This window comes from Pseudorasbora parva, chromosome 25 (genome assembly GCF_024679245.1).
Source record: "Pseudorasbora parva isolate DD20220531a chromosome 25, ASM2467924v1, whole genome shotgun sequence".
NCBI lineage: Eukaryota > Metazoa > Chordata > Actinopteri > Cypriniformes > Gobionidae > Pseudorasbora > Pseudorasbora parva.
Window position 1 is genome coordinate 28,426,611 of NC_090196.1, and position 20,166 is coordinate 28,446,776.

Genomic DNA, 20,166 nt, shown 5'->3' on the forward strand with positions numbered 1-20,166 from the left:
GGACTGTATATAAATAGGCCTATACTACAGCTGTAATACTACATCAATTGTCAATACAGTAAAATCATATCAGAATATCAGTGATTGAAGGTGTAAACTGCTCATACTGTGGCATCTTTTCCTCTTCAAATCTATGAACTAGGAAGGTCAGAGATTGCTTTAGTTAAGCAGTAAGCAGGTAAATGATTGTTGAGTTCTCAGACCATAAGGCCTCAGGTTTCTGGTCTCAGTAATTGTGTTCCAGTACAAAGTCAGGAAACCAGTCATTCCTGCACACACAGTCTGCATTAGCACACACACACACACACACACACACACACACTGTAACAGCTTAGGCGGAAACATAGAAGTATGTACATAGAAGACTAGTTGAATCACAGACACACACTGGCTTCTGACTAATGAATATTAACATCTGTAGATCAGATATTACAGATCAGAATGAAAAAACGCCACTATCATTCAGAGAAACACCTCATAAGATGCTCAAAAACAACCAGCTGACCTTAAAATAATATGGCCAATTATGGTAAAATAAAAATTAATATATTTAATTGAATGTAATACAACGAATTGATATAATATGATATAATGGTTATAATTACAAATAAAACATATTCAAATATAATAACAGTAATATAGTCAGAATAACATTATTATTTATCATGTACCACTGCATTTAAGTTTTATTTTTAATTATTGTTATGTTTACTGTACATACAGTTAATACTATAGCCTAGTATTTAAAGTTAATACTATATATTATACAATATTTTACAGACAAAATGCTACTGTATATTATCAGAGCAAAAATCTTGAAGTTCAAGTTGTTTTAAATCTATTTGATTTTGTGCAAAGAGGCACTGAAGTTACAATAAATAAAGGAGCTTTAATTAAATATAGAAATGAAAAAAGCTTTGTAAGAAATAATGTGTTACCAGATTAATCTGTTTGTCTCTTGTAAATGCTTTAAAAGGATTATAAATGTTTCACACTCCAGCGCATTTACCGTAAAACATGCGCGGGAAATCAAGTGTCACAAGACGTCACACGGGACAACCGTGATGTCTCCCAGACCACAGAGGATATTTAGATAAAAAGCAGTGTGGAATATTTAATCAGAAAGTACATTTTTGTAACATGTATCCAGAATAAACACCACATGTGGACAGAGCAAATTCAGTTAATTTTGGTAACATGGGGCAAAAGATCTCAGAGCAATAGTTCAGACTGTTAACAATGAGTGTGAAGTTCATTCTGTCTTTACTTTATATTCATGGAAACCGTGGCATTACACACACACACACACACACACATATGTCTGGTTCACTAGGGACTCTCCATAGACGTAATGGATTTTATACCGTACAAACTGTACATTCTATCCCCTACACCCCTGCCCCTAACCTTACCCAACACACACACACACACACACACACACTGCCCCTAAACCTACCCATCACAGGAAACATTCTGCATTTTTACTTTCTCCACAAAACTCATCCTGTGTGATTTATAAGCCTTTTGAAAAGTGGTATAGGTGATCTTAGGAATAATAGGAAGTTTTACTATCCTATTATTACTATCTATTTGGTCCCCACAATGTAATATAAAAAGGACACACACACACACACACACACAGACAACAATTAGAAAAACATTCATTCAATAATGAAGATGAAGGTTAAAATTAGCAATGGCCCTGATTAGATAAAAAGTTAAATGATCCTTTAGATATGATTTGTTTATGTAAAGATATATAACAGCAGAGAAATAAGCAGGGTTAGATGATCCATATTAATGATATGATTTATTTATAGAGTTAAGTGAGCATATGACAATTAAAACACTCGGCAGGAAGATTTAAAGACCACTATAATTGGTAGTTGATACACTGTAAAAAAAGGTGTTGTTTTAATTTCAAAATATTGAGTGGGTTGCCTTAACATTTTGAGTTCATAGATTTTTTTTATTTATTTTTAGTTAATACAGTGATGGAGCTAGGTTTAATGAACAGAAACTCAAAACAGGATGTTATCTGAACCACATTAATTATTTAAGCTGATCTGATAGAAGATTATTTAATTTTTTTACAGTGTTGTGTTTAACAGGATTATTGTATATATTGTATAAATTGTTGCCGTTAACTAAAACTAACTCTTAAAAAAAACACATTTTGGTTACTTGAAATAAACAACTGAAATAAAATTATTATTTATTTTATTTAAACTGGTTGTCTGGGTAACATTTCTCATTTTCATTTAGGCTAATCTTACTTGAAGCACTAAAATAACTAAATTTAATAACCACATATATATATATATATATATATATATATATATATATATATATATATATATATATATATATATATATATATATATATATATATATATATATATATACATTATATAAAAATGACAAAAACACAACAAAAGTAGGCTACTTAAACCTGAACTAAAATTAAAGATAAAATGTTTTATACAAATAAATTCAAAATAGCACAAAAAAGATTAGTATATCAATGATATTAAAGTATCTGGGAATTATTATCCATAAATATATTTTATATATATAAACTGGGTTTGATGGAAATAGTAAGTTTGACAATAAGGTTTGAGTATATGTAAATCTGTGGAGGGTATGATGAGTGAGTAAGGGTTTTAACAAGAAGGTTCCTGAGTAAAAATCAAGGAATAGTGATTAAAATGGATGTTATGAACGTGTTTGAGAAAGAAATGAATGAGAGGTGTTCTAATTAAGATGGTACATGTATGTAGGCTGTAAACTGAAGAATGTTTATTTTTATATCAGACCATTATTGTGGATCTGACCATTTTATTTTATTTTATCTTATTTTTTTTATTTTTTTTATTTTTTTATTTTTTTTTATTTTTTATTTTTATTTTATTTATTTATTTTTATTTATTATTATTATTATTATTTTAATTACTATATCTTTACGACTGTTTTAACTATGTTTGTTTTTAATTCTTTATTCGTCCATATGGTATTCTTTTTTTTCTCATGCATTTGTTACCACTATTTTAATTAATTTCTATGTAAAGCACTTTGAATTGCCATTGGGTATGAAATGTGCTATACAAATAAACTTGCCTTGCCTTGCCATATATATATATATATATATATATATAGCCTATTTATATATTTATTACATTTCTGCCATCATATTTATCTTATATATATATATATATATATATATATATATATATATATATATATATATATATATATATATATATATATAGGCCAATAATCCTGCACTATTCAAATATAATTATTATTATTTAGAGAATAAGGGATTATATATTTAAAAAATAAAGATGACAACATATATGGCCTACCTCACTTGAATTTTTATTTTATTTGTATCATTAGACATGACTTTCAAGGTGGTCTGAAACCAGTTTCCTATAGAGGAGCTGACATACAAAAAACAAATAACAAATAACATCCTTCTCCCCATATTCTGATTTAATATTTCTTGCAAGAATTATTCAAATAATAGGCCTATAGCAGATATTTGACCACCACTTGGTTTGTTATAGGCTCCAGGGTGTGTATCACATGACAATAGACGCCTCAAGTGATGGCCGCAGAAGATTGTATAACTTGAGATGAATTAATGGTAAACATTTTCTAGTTATTATATGTCCTCCTTGGTGTCGGACACAGCTATTATAGCCAGGGTTAGAAAAAGAGGCAGGCATTGGAGTAAAGGAGGGGTTAGATATGTTGATGATGGTGTGGTGGTAAAGTGGGCCGGGCCTCGCACAGCTGAGTCCCATCTGAAGCACGGGTGCGCGCCTTTAACATGATTGATCCGCTAATAGGACAGAGGATCAGACGCACAACTTCGGCTTTAAATCTACCAACGGTTCCTCTTTTCTCCTTTCTTTCCACTTCAACTCAAACGAGCTTGATGTGAGCGAGGGGGGGAAAACTCCAAAAATCACCTCCTTTCCCTTCTGTCACCCTCACAGAGCACCTCTCACCTTTACTTTCGGATTGTGGCTTTAACTCACGGCTTCACTGGGCACAAACGACACGAGATTCTCTTCTGCAACTTTAACGCACAGCAGGGACAAAATCACCGACAGGGAAAACTTGATTTTTTTATTTTTTTTCTGGCACAAAGAAGCGTTAAAGTTACACAATGAGTCTGAAGTCAGATTCAGAGACGAACACCAGTGTTTCATTAGAAGAGGAGGTAAGAGAAATAAACTCTTTTAGTAAACATAAACTTCATTTGGTGAAGTTTAAGCGTCTGCCGGCGGATGACATGTTTGTAAAAGTAGTTTTACCCGTGTTTTAAGGCGTTTGTTGCGGTTTGAGGAGACTCGTTTGCTGAGGAAAAGCTCGAGAGAGGGAGAGTTTGAGAGGAATGTGGAGCCTGTTGATGATTAATCTTAAAGTTGGCGTTGAAATATGAGACTCACCTGATGAGACACACTCTCTAGTGTGACTGGATAAAGTTAATGCCAGACTTTACAAGCATACACACTCCAGTGGGTGTTATTGAAGTTTCTGTCCTTTATTTTTCTCCCATGGTTTCATGAGTATCGCAAACCGTGACGTAGCTAACGTTACTAGACGTGGGTCTGCGTGATACAATTTTTCTTTTTAAAATGCTCTTGCTTTTAATGTAATTAAGTTTTGTTGTTGTGAAAATATATAAACTTATTGATTTACGAAGATAAAATAAATATTTTATTAAACATTCTCTAAACCGTCACTAATGGCCTTTTTGTGGCGTTTTTTTCAGTTGGAGGCTTTTTTTATATATACTTCCATTTGAAGTCTTAAGCTGGGTGTTAGATATTGAGATGTATAGGCTACATCATCTGAAAGCTGTATAGGCTTTCTGTTGATGTATGGCTTATGTTGGGACTATTTGACTATAACAATTCGGAAATCTGGAATCTGAGTGTGCACAAAAAAGTGTAGGGTGAAGTCAAAGTGATTGGTACAGTTTTTGGCATTGAGATGACTTGGGGAAAGTGTCCCTATCATCCTGAAATCACCCTATATTACTAATACACTTATATATTTGCGGTAGGAAATTTACAAAAGATCTTTATGGAACATGATCTTTATTTAATGTCCTAATGATTGTTGGCATAAAAGAAAAAGATAATTTTGACCAATACAATGTTTGCTATTGCCACAAATATACCTGTGTGACTTATGACATGGTTTTGTTGTCCAGCGTCACATTATTATATTATAGCATGATGCTTTTAATTTGGCCTTTAAACTACTCCAAGTAGTTCTATACATACTTTAAATAGTGAAATCTGCATAAATAAATAAATTATTACTTTCTGTATTTGTTTCCAGTCCATTTCTACTTAATTTATGCCTTTTATTTTTGCGTTGCGGCTTGTCTTTAATTTTGCTTTTATATTTTAAATGATTGCCCCACTTGCAGTAAATTGAGAGATGAACAACTCTCTATAGAAGCCTTATGTACATGGCAGGCATATTTTTAGTGACATTTTAAGCTATTTTCTACACTCTTGAGTATTTGGATCTGGTCTAGATGTCACCCCTGACCTCTTGTAGAGGCATTTCCTGAGGTTTGGTGTATTTCATTACACAAGACATTACAATGCTGTTTGCGAACACTCCCTCTCAAAACGTATTAGACTTCAGTACTTTTTATAGTGAGGAGTGTTGTGTAAATGGTCCTGTAGTTTAAGCTGGACCCTGGTTCAGGGTTTGGGGTGGGAGCTGTGTCCTGTCATTGTTACTGGGTCAGTGCGTTTGTGGCGTGTTCAGATTGTTCATTGTGTTCAAGTCTGAACCTGCAATAATTAGGACCGGGGTTTCCTCCTTCTGTGCTTCGACCCAGCCGCTCACATCCCCCATATATCCCCTTTGTTTCTCTCCTGCAAATCCCATTTTTTTGACCGCCAACAAAAACAAAAAAAGGTTTATTTGATTTATTAAGTGGCCTATTGTCCATTATTTGTGTTTATGGAGTGTTTATTCTTTTTTGATTAAATTCCTGTTTATTTACCCTCTCAGCTGTTGGCAGCGCTCGAGCGCTGATGCTCATGTTTCAGGAACATTGAGGATAATCAAAGTTTATGCTGAGGGGTTTTGAACTGACATCAGTCCTGACTCTGAGACCGCTCTCGCCTGCAGCCGTTCCGCCGCTCGCTCCTCTGAGCCGGTTCGGAAATGTCTTTCCAGTGGTTTCCATGTATTGGTGGAAATGTGTAGAGGAATCTGAACGATGGACATTAGTCCAATTATACATTCGGATGCTTTGCTGTTCTAGCACTTAAACGATCGGACACTGTTTTTAGGTTTTATTGGTTGTGCCATGTATTAGGCTACGTACCATGGTGATCAATCGGTACCATATTTGTGTACTGTGGCATTTATATGGTCCTTCAAATAATACCATGTTTCTGTCATACTAAATGTCCATCACATCATGGTATTGTCATGGTGCTTGTTGTCATGGGCTTTTTTTTAATGTATAGTATAAAGGATGAATTGCCTAACCATGTCTTGGTCATATAAATTTAACTTTTTAATATAAATATTTTGCCTAATGGTCGTTCAGATTAGACATTTACTTTTTTTAGTTGTTTTTTTTAATAATAATAATAATACAAAAACTAATTTAATTCTGTGAATTCAGTCATTTGTCTGTTCATTATTATTATTATTATTATTATTATTATTATTATTATTATTATTATTGTGTTTTTTAATAATAATAATACAAAAACTAATTCAATTCTGTGAATTCAGTCATTTGTCTGTTCATTATTATTATTATTATTATTGTGTTTTAATAATATAGAGAAATGCTGACAATTCACAGAATTTCTAAAGGAGATAAAATAATTTATTATTAATGCACTGAGAATAGAAGACATTACATTATTTATTATTAATTGCATTATTTTAATACTATAGGAAAATACTGGCCATAATTTATTAATTAATTTTTTGTATTGTTTATTATTATTATCTATTATCATTATTAGCTGCTCTTTCAACATAGGACAAATTACTGACAGTGAGAATATGACTTGCAAAAACAAGGATTATTGTTAGTATTTCTATTGTTGTTAAATATACAATGTTATGTAATAATAAATGTAATGTATGTTATATAATATAACATTATTTATATAGAGAGATGGATAAATATAATATATGATGGGAATTATAAATCGCAGAACTGACGTGGGGCAATTGTTTTAACGCCACAATGAAGAAAATCTTGATCAACTTTTTTTGGTTTTAACATTAAAACAATCTCTTAGTAAAATGTGACATGGCCATGTTTTTGTGAGACAGTGTCTTTCAGATTTTGGCTGTTCAGCTCTGAAGCGTTTGGAGAATGTGATGGGTCAGCCTGAACCAAAGTTCTCCCTCTCCTCTTTTTTTCCGTAAAAGGTCATAGCACACGGTGTCCTTCATCCAAATTTTCTGTCCTGCCCTCGAGATCTGTATAGAGTTGCTACATCTGTTTTTAAATGCTTGCTGCTTTTGAGTAACTCTAGAATCTGTGATACTTGGTTTTCATTTGTTGGATAAAATGTGTTCTAGGTATTGAGGTCTCGTTTTTTATTTTTTTGGATTGCCCTTTGCTCTCTCTCTCTGTTCACTGTAATATCATTTGATCCATCCTGTTAATTTGCTGAGTTAAATTCGATTTTCTACCTTCCACTCGCATTGGAGCAATAATGCTGTCCAGAAAGTCTCTGCATCCATGCTTAGGGTCTCACACACACTTGATCACCACGCACACACTTCTGCTCACTAAACTAACACAATCTCATGATTTTGAACACATTCAGTCTCCGATAGCAAATTCTGCAGACAAACGGGGAGACTCTGACACAATAGGAAGGGAGAGAGACAATCAAAGGTAGTTCTAAACAATTCCTACTTTTATTCCTTTTCAGGTGCACATTTCTAAGGCCATACGTTGCACTCATAGCTCAGGTCACGGCATTCTTGGTATCTGTCGGTCATTTGTGTGCTGATGTCATTTAGGCATTTCCCTCTTCTAGGTACGAACACTCTTTGTCAGCGGGCTTCCTGTCGACATCAAACCACGTGAGCTTTACCTGCTGTTCAGACCCTTCAAGGTAAGAGACGTCAGCCTGAGGAGCTGGAAAGCTGGACTTTTTATTAGTCCTTTCTGGCTTTATTTCTTTTAAGAAAATCTAAGTTTTCAGATTAATTCTGAATTTGTCATTTTTATCAAACAGGGATATGAAGGATCTCTCATAAAACTGACCTCAAAACAGGTAAAGTTGAAACTTTTATTTCTCTCTGAGGCGTAAATTTAATAATTATTATTAAAATGCAAAAATGCTCTAATGCAAAATTTATTCTCAATTTAAAAATCATATAGATGGATAATTAACAATGTCATATTCCTCTCCCAATAAATCTGACCTGGAAATGTAAACACCAAAATCACAAATTTAAACAGATATTTACATTATAAATGATAAAGGTTACACTTTAGAATAATGGTCATTAGTTAACATTAATGTATTCACTATGAACTAACCATGAGCATTTCATTTGTTATTGTATTTGTTCATCATTGTTAACGTTAGTTAATAATTCATGCTAATTCAGTGCATTAACTAATGTTAACAAGATTTTAATAATGCGTTAGTAAATGTTGAAATCAACATTAACAAAGATTAATAAATGCTTTATAAGAGCAGTTCATTATTAATCCTAACTAATAACCATTATTCTAAAGTGTAACCAAAAATAAATACATAATTTATGGTACATTTCGCTTCTTCAAAGTGTTTTCTGAATGAAATGATTGGTTTCACGTTACTGTATTGGTGTAATGTATTTGCTAGTTGCAAATCTCAATCATTAAATGCATTATCAGCAAAAAGTTGCCAGTTATGTCACACAAAAACTGCTGCTTAACACAAGTGCTACAGTTTAAGCACCTCAATTATTTAAGTGTTTGTCATATGTACAGTTATTTATTTTAAGAGACTTCAAAGCGTTGTATTTTTTGCCGATATGTAAAATTCTGAGCACTGTCAGTAAGAACAATATTTTATCTTTAAACAGCTCTTTGCTAGTTCAGAGTATATAATGCTCCTGTCCATTTGGATGTAAACATGCTCTTTAAATGTATAGGCTGTGGCATTCACCATTTCAATTACAAAAACACTGTTGACTATAACCGTAACATAGTTGACAGGTAACCATTTTGACTGATAATTTCAATGGGAGGCTTTGTCTGGCCAACCAAATGTTATTTCTTGTTCAGGTTGACCTCCCATCTTCTTTGAAATAACATAAAATTGCAAACCATTACAATGTGCCCAACATAATTATACTCCTTGATTGTAGGTCAGTGAAAAGAAAATATAGAACAATTAAAACTATATTTACCATAATGTGTTCAAAATGGCAGAAGTGTGGCAATGTGATGCTCGGCACGGTTTGGGATAAACCTTTTTTTTTTTTTATCGGGGTGTTTTGTTGGTAACACAGTCAACATTAATAAAGTGAAATATTTTCTCAACTTTCTAAACAACCTATTATGGGATTTCGATTGTAGAAATTTTAATAGACAATCTTGACTATTTTATACATTATTTTAAACTCAAGACCAACTCTGACACTCAAACTGTAAGGGACAGACAATTTCAAACAAAATGAGAAATTATAGTATACATTTTCTTAATGGGTTGTATTTCTGAAGCAAATAGTTGTAAAAAATATATAATATAATCTATCTCTCAATCAATGGAAAGTACCATCTGTAATTTGAATTTTAAGTGATATAATTGCAGAGAATGCTTAATTCCCTTGTAAATTATTGGTCCTAAAATTGTTTAATGTGTATTTTAAAATGTAAATATATATAATTGTATAATTCAAATATAATAAATGGAAAAATACTGGTTATAAACCATTTGTCCTTTTTGATTTGTGGTGCATACAATAAAATATGATTGTACATTTTCAAATAATTTAATGAGATTTGTTCTTGTTTGATTGGTGAGTCTAATTTTGTCTCTTAGCTCTGTCTGTGTGTCTGTCCATCTGATGTTTCTTTCCTTTCTCTAGCCTGTGGGGTTTGTCACGTTTGACAGCCGGTCTGGGGCTGAAGCGGCCAAGAATGCGTTGAATGTAAGTAGTCGTTGGTCCGTCAGTAAGCTGAAGTGATGGCAACTTTTAATTATTTATTAGACACTGCTTTATGTCCTCCAAACTTGGCTTTTAAAAGTCTGACTCAGATGCTGCATTCCTCTTTACGGGGGGGATGAAAGGCTCTGGGAATCAGTGCACTCTTGCCGTGGAGGGACACCTGATGTTCTGTTATCTCGGGATGTCCAAACTCGGCCCAGTTTAGCTTCAACTTAAGTTTCCTAGTATGCGTTGTCAGACCTTAATTAGCTGGTTCAAGTGTTTTAATTCAGGTTGGCGCTGAACTCCCCAGGACAGTGGCCCTCCAGGAGCAGGATTGGACTCCCCTGTGTTACTGATTTGTGCGGGAACTAATTATATCTGTTCTCAGGGCATCCGCTTTGACCCAGAGAGTCCTCAAACGCTGCGTCTGGAGTTTGCAAAAGCCAACACAAAGATGGCGAAGAGTAAACTGATGGCCACGCCAAACCCGTCCAACCTGCACCCGGCTCTAGGTGCGCACTTCATCGCCCGAGACCCATGTGAGTGAACCACAGCGCTTATTCCCTGCTGTTGATTCATTAGCAAATGTCTGAATCGGAAATCTCTGCTCTGGTTTCCGTATGTGACTGTTGAATGTGATTTTTCTGTAGATGACCTGACGGGGGCAGCACTGATCCCTGCGTCTCCTGAAGCGTGGGCTCCGTATCCTCTCTATACCACTGAACTGACCCCAGGCCTGCCTCACGCTGCCTTCACCTACCCCGCCGCTGCTGCCGCCGCTGCTGCCCTGCATGCCCAGGTGAGCGACCAACCGGTGTGTTTCCCCTTTTCTTTGACCATCACTGCTTTCGTGTGTTTTTCTGTCCAATGTGACATTGCCAACACTTGTTGAAAAATGACTTCCATTAGCTTGCTGCAAATCATCTGCTTTGTACTTCGAAAACGCAAACCGGGATTCAGGTCTGCAGTGACAGTGCTTTTTTTTTTGTAGGCAAGTTTTTATATATAATTTCATACACCATGGTAATTCAAAGTGCTTTACACACATTTACACACAATCTAGAGTGGAAGAAAATTGAGTACATTTTAGCAATTTTACTTTATACGTCGGAGCAGGTCACCTTGTGCTGGAGGGACATTTTAGGAAGGTTTTAGCCCATTTTTTTTTTTAATTGTCAATTGGAAAATTCCCATCAACACTTTGTTGTCCTTCAGAGCGGATATAAACGGCTGCTCCTCGCGCTGGAGGGATTGCTAGTTAAAAATATTTGTCAGGTAATTGTTTAAACGTTACCCTTGCGCACAAATCTTCCTGGACTGACTCTAGTGCTAACTCTAAAAAAGTGAATACTTTGTAATTCTGTTTATAAAGTTAGTGACTACACCAGTATTCGGAAATAAACACAAACTCTGAACAACTTCTGCAGATCAATTCTCTTCGTGTAAAGGATTGTTGGAAGGGGCCATGTTTTAAGGGTGTACAAATGCATATTTTGTATAGTCTATGAATCGAGGGCTGTATCCGAAATCACACACTTCCCTACTATATAGTAGGCGATAAACAGTATGTGACGAGTGTCTGAATTCACAGCACTCATTAGAGTAGACAAGTAATCGATTGAATGATTTCTGAAGTGTACGATGTACACTTTGCTATCCCATGAGGCCACAGAAGAGGATTTGTGGATTTAAGTGGCGCGATGTAACTGACGCCGGTGGGTCACATATGGGCAACATGGCGAATGTAGAACGTCCAGATCACATTCATACTATATAGAAAGTACTTTTTAGTTTGTTTTTAGCTGGTGTGAGGTAATTTAGTCTAAATGAGTACTTGAGTACTCCAAGTCTATGAATCAATTGGATCACAATTGGATGACGCTAAATACAGGTTTACTGGGTTTAAATTGTTGAGTTTGTCCACTTTTGACCACTTCCAGAGGTAGACAAAATCATTAGACCGGATTGCTTTCATAGTGCAGACGCTCATGTGGTCGAATGCGTTCAAACGGGTGAAAAAAGACCCTCAGCTCTCCTCCTACTGACCTAATGCGGAAACATTATGGGAAGCGCTCTAGCCAGATGGGTTTCAACCTTTGTGCTTGGTATGTTTTGTCTTAACCAAACTTGGGTCTCCAGACGACAATGTTCTCTCTCCATTCCTGGTTTCTCACTCACAGCGTTCGGCTGGTCTTGTCTGTCAGAGCCGAAATTAAAGTTGATACACTCCATGTTTTTCGATCGTCTCTGGTTAATTTGCGTCTATTAGGCCGCATTTACACATGGTTCAAGTGACCCAATTCCGATTTTTTTTTTCTTTTTTTTCTTTTTTTTTTTTCTCTCTCGTCACAGATTGGATGTCATGTGAACGTGTAAGCAGGGAAAAAAATATTTCAGATATCCTCCGATCGGATTCAGCCCTCACTCATATATGGTAATAAATCCGATGTGATTGATACGTGCGTTTGTGTCTGCCATGTAAGCGGTCCAATCATATATTCCCAGTTAATGATTTGCAAGTTATTGAAAAAGGGACTGAGGCGACTGACGTCAACTCGGGTGGACACGAACTGCGAAGGGCTCTCCTCTTTTTTTCTTTTTCTCTTTTCTTCGCAGTACAAGAGATGTTTTTCTGACCTTTTAAAGATGTGTGCAAAAGTACGGAAAGTGAAACGCTAATTAATCATTTTGTCTGCGTCCATTGCGTATCGTGCCGATTTACTTCCTTTTCTGGTTAAGAACATCTTGGGCTCTTTTGCCAGTGTACAGTCTAACTACAAATATTGGATATGGGGCGCTTTTGAAAGATGATTTAAACGGGCCGTTAAAAAAAATAGGATAGTCACCAAATCGGGATTGTGCATCAAGACCTGCAGTGTAATGCACACTTAGATGGAAAGACCTGAAGAAACCCATACGTTTACCCGCACACTGACCCTCCCCTTGACGAAATCGGGACAAGTGGCTGAAAGTGGACGAGACTGATTAAAACACCAGTTGTAAATGGTGCATATTCACACGCGATTATTCCAGTATGACCTCTAATAAGTTGTAGTAGTAGAGGTTGTCCATGATCTTAACCCCGTGTAAATCGACACTGTCTAAAATTTGTAAAGTGTAAATTCCCCTGCAAAATTACCTACCAAATTTCGCAGAATATTACAAACACACAACCTGCAAATGTTCATGTAATTACCGAGGTCCTGCAATATTAGTCCCGTAGGAATCGGCATCTGTGATTTGGCCGGTTGTGTATAAATTTTGCATGGTTGCAAGAAAAAGCAAAGTATGCAAGACACTGCAAGTCTTATCTACTCATCATCGCTATCATATCCTCATTTAAATTTGTGACTCTGTTTGCCTTAGATTTGTAATCAAATTTTGCCAATGTCCTTTATTCCATTGAATCAGGAAAAATCGCTGATGCTAAAAATGAAGGAATGAGCATTGGAAAATTTTGGGTAGTAGCATGTACTTAAGAAACCGTTAGCTGCCTGTTCACTGCAGTGTAGTTCAGTCTGCTAACCTTTCCCAAAATGCCCCAGACTCGCGCTCCAGTGGAAACTGACCCTGGGTCACATGACTCAGCCAAACCAGGGCTGGTGTCAGAGGTCCACTCTGAACATGACAAGTCTGATTACCCAGAATCCCTCAGAACAGCATTCCTTGGCCTGCTAGTGTTGCTAAGAGATGACATCAGAGAAAAGCTGTTTTTAATTGCATCTCAGGTTGGATTATGACTTGGTTGTTGAGTGAATCTGTGCCCAGAGAGGTGCCGATTAAAGTTTAGCCAAAAAACATTGTGCGAGAACGCTTTTATGATCCATTAAAAGGAGCACATGTGAACAATTCTCCCACAAATGCTTTGCCTTTAAGTGCTCTTGTAGTTCATGCGTTTTTACACTGGTAATAAATGAATATTACAGTGTTTTGCTCCTCGGGCACTGTCACGGTTTATTGTAAATCTTGCTTTGTTGGCTTGTTTTAATGTGGCCTTGTTTTTGAAGACTGAGCTTGACAGATCAAGTTTATTGATTAGATGGCTAGACTTTGGTTGTCATGGCAACAACCCAATGAGCGCTAAAGGTCGTGGATGAAGGTTTTACTTGAAGTCTTTTAAGCCTTACTGTATGTTAACAAGTTCTGCACAGTGTAAATTGAGCTTGTTAGCAAGTTTAATTGTCTAATTTTTAGTGTTTAGGTTCCGATCCCAACCAAATGTTTTACACTGCACCAACAGCCTTAGCCAAACACCACTGTATGCTGTCAGGATCTCAACGGGGTTGTAAAAGGCTTCATCCTTTGAGTGAGAAGGGGAGCGAATGTGCTAATGGATCCACGCTGTAACACATTCTCTGCCCTGTGTCGCTCTGAGGGCCTTTAGAGAGTCAAATCTGTTTTCCTAAGAAAAAGAAACGAAAGACATTTTTTGGGGTTATTTCTGTTATTTTGATATTTTTATACCAATGACCAAATAAATAAATATAAATATATACATTTATTTGGGGCAAGTTATATGGTTTCTAAAGTGCTGCATTATAAATATAAAATTGCTGTGCAAAACGTTACATTAACAAGTGAGAACCTGCAACTGTTCATGTAATGATAGAAATGATAATAGAAATTATTATACAATATATTTTTTAAATGCAAATAAACTAAATTGTTAAATATTTAAGTAATTTAAATACTTTATATAAATGTTAACTTGTGCAAAACATTAGCAAACAATAAAAGCTGCAAATGTTCATGTAATGGAAATGATCAATTAAATATAGTAAATACAAATAAAATTTGTTAAATAGTTAGTTTTATATAAATATAAAATGTATATAAATATAAAATTGTGCAACTAAATGATAAATATTTGTTTTATATGAATGTAAAATTGTGCAAATAATTACATGTACGTTTGCAGGTGTTTTTATTAATGGTTTAATAATGAAAAATATAAAATCTTTTAGTTTTATTTAACTATAAATTTGTGCTAAACGGTTGCATTAATAAATGGAAAGGGACCACTATTGTAGAATGACTTGATTTCCTGCGTTCTTTAGCTCAGGGAAAATTGAAATGGAATTTCTCTGGCACGTTTGCGTGTAGCCAGGATGACGCAACTAGAAGTCTGCAGTTAAACTGCTGGAAGAAAAGCGCACTTGGCTTTCTCTTCCTCAACCCGGCTCCAGACCTTTCCAACACACACCTGCGGGAGGGAGATTACAGCTCTAACTGTGCTGCTGGTCAAACCGCCTGACGCCTAGTGAAGAATGTGGGAAGTGGAGAAGTCAACGAAGGGCTGAAACGGACGTGCCAGGCTGATTGTCGTCGTATTCCTGCCCTTGGCTGGGGAAGTGGCTGTTTTGGCGTGGTTTGGGAAGGCAGGACGGGAAAGGAGTTAATGTAATCTTGCTGAAAGATGTTTATAGATGCTCTGATAAGAGTTTCCTGCTTGGTTCGTGTTCATTACCAAAGCTAAAATAGCTTGACTGGAGCATGTTGTTGTAGAAATTGCACTTTCTGGGGTTTTTCCGTTAGCTTAATTTTGGGAAATTAATAATGCACCAACTGTAGCATCCCATTCATTGACAGCCATGCATAGGTGTTGTCTAGGCAACCGGCTGGTTCTGGAATTGGTCATACAAGTTTTTTGGCGTATATAATACAATATGCTTTAAATGGTTGTTCTTGTATGCAAATATGCACTACTTTAGTGACAAGGCATGGTGCCATTGATATGTCTCACAAAAGCCATCGCCGCAGCAATCGCTCTCCCCCTCCACAACGCTTAAAGTTTATTACCCACCCAACTCAGGAACTTAACTCTGAATAAAAAATGATCCCGGAGCTTCCCCGTGGTAAATGCAACCTGAGGATGTTCATGTCCAGTTTTCAAGTAGGAAGCTGGTATACTTCCGATAGCACGTGACGACGGCAGTTCTACTGATACTGAGCTGCATCTTTTAGTAGGGTTTTTTTGTGTGTATTAAATGGTGCATAAATCTATTGACATAATTTTTTTTTTTTCATCATTTACTTTAAATGTATAGTTTGGTTTGTTTTCAAAGAACGTATTTGTGTAATTGTACAATTTAAACATTACCATTCTTAAATGGCTTAAATGTATAAAACTGAACAAATTACTACACTTACAAGTTTAAACTTGTATGTTATCCTATATTGTCATTTTATCATTAATGTTAATATTGATATTAAAATTTAAACTTGTTTATAAAATGTTCAACTTATTTACTATTTAAACTTCATTTAAATGATTTTAAATTAGAAACATTATATTGGATAATTTAAGTGTTTTTAAATTTACATTATATTAGTACACTTATGTACCACTATATACACATGCATAAATATGGAAAAATATCAAATACAAAAACAGATGTTAAACTTTAAATGGTGGTTTTTAAATATTATAATACATATTTTACTTTATATTGCGCTTTTCTGGGTACTCAAATCGCTTCACACGGAAGGGGGGAATCTCCTCAACCACCACCAATGTGCATCATCACCTGGATGATGCGACGGCAGCCATATTGCGCCAGAAGGCCCGCCACACTCCAGATTATGGTGGAGAGGAGACTGTGATGAAGCCAATCAGTATATGGGGATTATTAGGAGGCCCAGGAGCAAATTTACCCAAGACGCTGTGATTACGCCCCTACTTTTTTCAAAGAACATCCTGGGGTTCAGTCAGGACCTCAGTTTTACGTCTCATCTGAAGGATGGTGCTCTGACAGTATAGTGTCCCCATTACTATGGGGTGTTAGGACCCACACAGACAGGATGAGCGCCCCCTGCTGGCCTCACTAACACCTACCAGCAGCAACCTGGTTTTCCCAGTTGGTCTCCCATCCAGGTACTGACCAGGCTCAGCCCTGCTTAGCTTCAATGGGAAACCAGTCTTGGGCTACAGGGTGATATGGCTGCTGAAAATTATGTAGCTTTATTACGGCACTTGTACATTATTATTAAACTTATATTTATACTTTATTCTTGAAACCATTTCAATATGATAATTTAAGCTCATTTGAATGTGTAGTTTACATTTTTTATATTACTGCATTTATATACACATGCGCAAAGTGCAACTATACAAATGACTACACTTGTGTGTTCTGTAAACTCTTCTGAAAACAAACATTTTTATTAACTTATCAAATAAGTGTCTGTTTATGCACAATTATATACACATAGTTTAAAATCAATGATCTTATTCTGTAACGGACCACAAATTGAGACTTCTTTCCTGTAATAGAAAATGTATTGTTGTGGTCCAGAAGAAACATTTGTAATATCAAAGATCTCATTGTTGTTTTTCTTGTTCCTCTTGCCTGTAGATGCGCTGGTACCCGTCTCCCTCTGAAAGTTCTCAACCGGGGTGGAAGTCTCGCCAGTTCTGTTAAATAATCCGTGAGTATCCTTCACGTCACCACCACGCTTGTCTGTATGACCGTAGATGACTGATGCTCTGTCCTTGTCTCCACAGGTGCCGTCCCGTACCAGACGTGTAGTTATTCCTTCTCCCTCCTGTTTGAATGAAGGACATCTGGGCTCAGTGTTTAATTTAATCAGGTTTATTTAATGGACAATCTAAGCATGAAGGATTATTTTCCTGGAGGAAATCTTCTCTAAAGCACTCTGAGGACTCTGACGAACCTCACGGTACTTGACAAGCCAATCACACGCAGACGTTCAACATTTCTAGCTGCTCCTGTAGATGTTTTTTGGGGGGGGGGGCGTGGGGGGTGGTATCGTCATCCTGGGGGTGGGGTGGGGGGTGGTATCGTCATCCTGCATGCGATTTAAACATGCGTTTTAGAATGCAAACCTTTTCGTCTGTTCCTTTGCGCTCCCAGCTTAACCCTATGTTTTCAGCCTCTTGCTCTTGCATTGTGAAAAGGTGAAAACCTGAGTTAGAATTATTTTTTTATTTTAAGCAATCCAGTCTTGTGTACTTTTGTTTCCTAATTTGAAATAACTGATGACGCATGCACTGGATGTTTGTTTGTGACGCTGACGGGAACCGAGCGGATCCGTTCCGAGTTCTCTTCTCCATCTTCCTCTGCCCTAAATTCACCAAACCTCTGCTATCTGTGTCTGCTTGGAGAATATTTGAACAAAAAAAGAGATGTACAAGTATTTTTGTACACTTGTGTAATGAATATTTATGCATTATTTTTGTTTTGTGCAATTAAAGAAGTATATATGTATGAGCAGTTTAGTGTTCCCGTTATCTTTGGTGTTTTCATTGGTTGTTAATTCAGTCTATAACCTGTTTGAAGTAAGTGCAATTGATTTCTTTTTTGCTCTGTGTTACATACTGAAGTTTCCTGTGGCAGTACTGCGAGTGTAAACGGGCTGCCAACATGAGATTGCTGTATTATAATATATAAAAAAAATGCTGATTTTGTTTTATTTCAGAATGTGAAACTGGAGAATAAAAGGAAATCTAAGGATCTTGTTTCGAGTCTCCATTTAATAGCTTCTCCTTGTACGGGGTTTCTGTAAGCTCGTGCTATCTGCAGCAGTAATATGGTTATTTTAGAGTGCATATCTGGTCCATGTTTCTCCTTTTAAAGGCATCGGACCCTAACAGGCTGAAGAACAGCTTCATCTAATCACGACACAACTGCGGCTCTGGCTTGTGGAAAGCTTCTGTTTATTTGAACGGGGCTTGTGTTTTCAAACCACGTCTGGACGGCTAATCAAAGACTATCAGTGGGTGATTAAATTTATTTGAGAGGTGCTTTCATGATGCGTCAATCTACTTTACAAAAAATAGTGCCTTAGCTCACAAGTGAGCAAGGGAAAACCGGTAGATGAGGAAGCAAGACCCCTTAAAGGTGCACTATGTAGTATTTTTGCATTAAAATATCCAAGAACCACCAGGCCAGTGTTATATTGAGTTCTTGCATCCCAACTGTTTCCAACTATTTGTAAATTGTGAGAAAATTGTCCCAAGATTCTGAGCTCAAACTTGGTGTCATCAAACTCAAGGGAGTAATCTAGCGCTCGGAAAGCGTTCCACCCATAGGGGCGGCCATTGCTAACCAAGCCGCTGTTAGCATCCCATTGACTCCCATTCATTTTTGCATCACTTTGACAGTGAATAACTTTACATCTGAGGCGTTTAAAGACTCCATTTGTCCATTGTTTATTTCTAAAGAAACACGACAATGCATAAAAGGCTCCATTACCTTGTATCTTACACTATCGCCCCGTAGAAGCTGTTTTTGTAAAAATAGCCTAACGATTGCGTCATAACGCGATTCTGTCGCACAGTTGAGAAATTACCGTATAGACTGGAGGAGACGCTCGCAGGCAATCCTTTACAGTCTGAGACAGTCGGGGGGACGTGGAGACATAATGTCTTATAAAGTCAAGGGAGAAGAATGGGGAGAAGCCCATAGTGAGCCAAAAGCAATGGAAGAAAATATTTAAACAACGGGATTCAGATTTCATTTTCCACAACTACTAGAAGACCTACAGCTGTCAGACAGGTTGCTTGCGTCACATCTACGTGGTCAGTCTGAGCCTGCGCAGTTCGCTCAGCCATCAGGAAGTGAGTGCTCCTTTACTGACATCACTTAACACCGTAGAAGTCAATGGGATAGCTCTGTCCATTTCTTTTACTGTCTATGATCAAACTATGCCTTTTTGAATAGCGCCCTCCAGCGGACAGAAAAGTCACATAGTGTAGCTTTAAAGGGTTGATAAGTTTCTGCCAGACTCATGTTAATATTGTGTATTTATAAAGTAGTTGATCCTTCATATCTCTAAAAAGAGTCTTTAGTTTGATTATATTAATAGATAATAGAGATGCTATACCGATTCTTTGACAACAGCCGAGCTTGTGGAGGTGTACAGTGGGCGGAGCTAAGTCATGCGCACACAAACACTATATCATGGCTACTTTCAATTCACTGTGTGTTGTTTACATTATATGCAGATGGCCAACAAAGCAGACATTTG

At 36.3% G+C, this 20,166-nt stretch overlaps 1 protein-coding gene across 2 annotated transcripts; it reads left to right on the forward strand.

Moving 5' to 3' along the window:
- The first annotated feature begins 3,951 nt into the window (after positions 1–3,951).
- On the forward strand, positions 3,952–17,925 carry rbpms2a (RNA binding protein, mRNA processing factor 2a). 2 transcript variants are annotated; one of them, XM_067436865.1, is made up of 8 exons: positions 3,952–4,231; positions 8,064–8,141; positions 8,265–8,303; positions 10,114–10,176; positions 10,565–10,715; positions 10,827–10,990; positions 17,532–17,604; positions 17,681–17,925. In XM_067436865.1, the coding sequence occupies exons 1-7, from the start codon at positions 4,178–4,180 to the stop codon at positions 17,595–17,597; spliced, it is 615 nt and encodes a 204-aa protein (XP_067292966.1). In that variant the 5' UTR covers positions 3,952–4,177; the 3' UTR covers positions 17,598–17,604; positions 17,681–17,925. The 2 variants fall into 2 exon arrangements, with proteins under 2 accessions (XP_067292966.1, XP_067292967.1); XM_067436866.1 differs by having other exon boundaries at positions 10,827–10,975.
- The last annotated feature ends 2,241 nt before the right edge of the window (positions 17,926–20,166 follow it).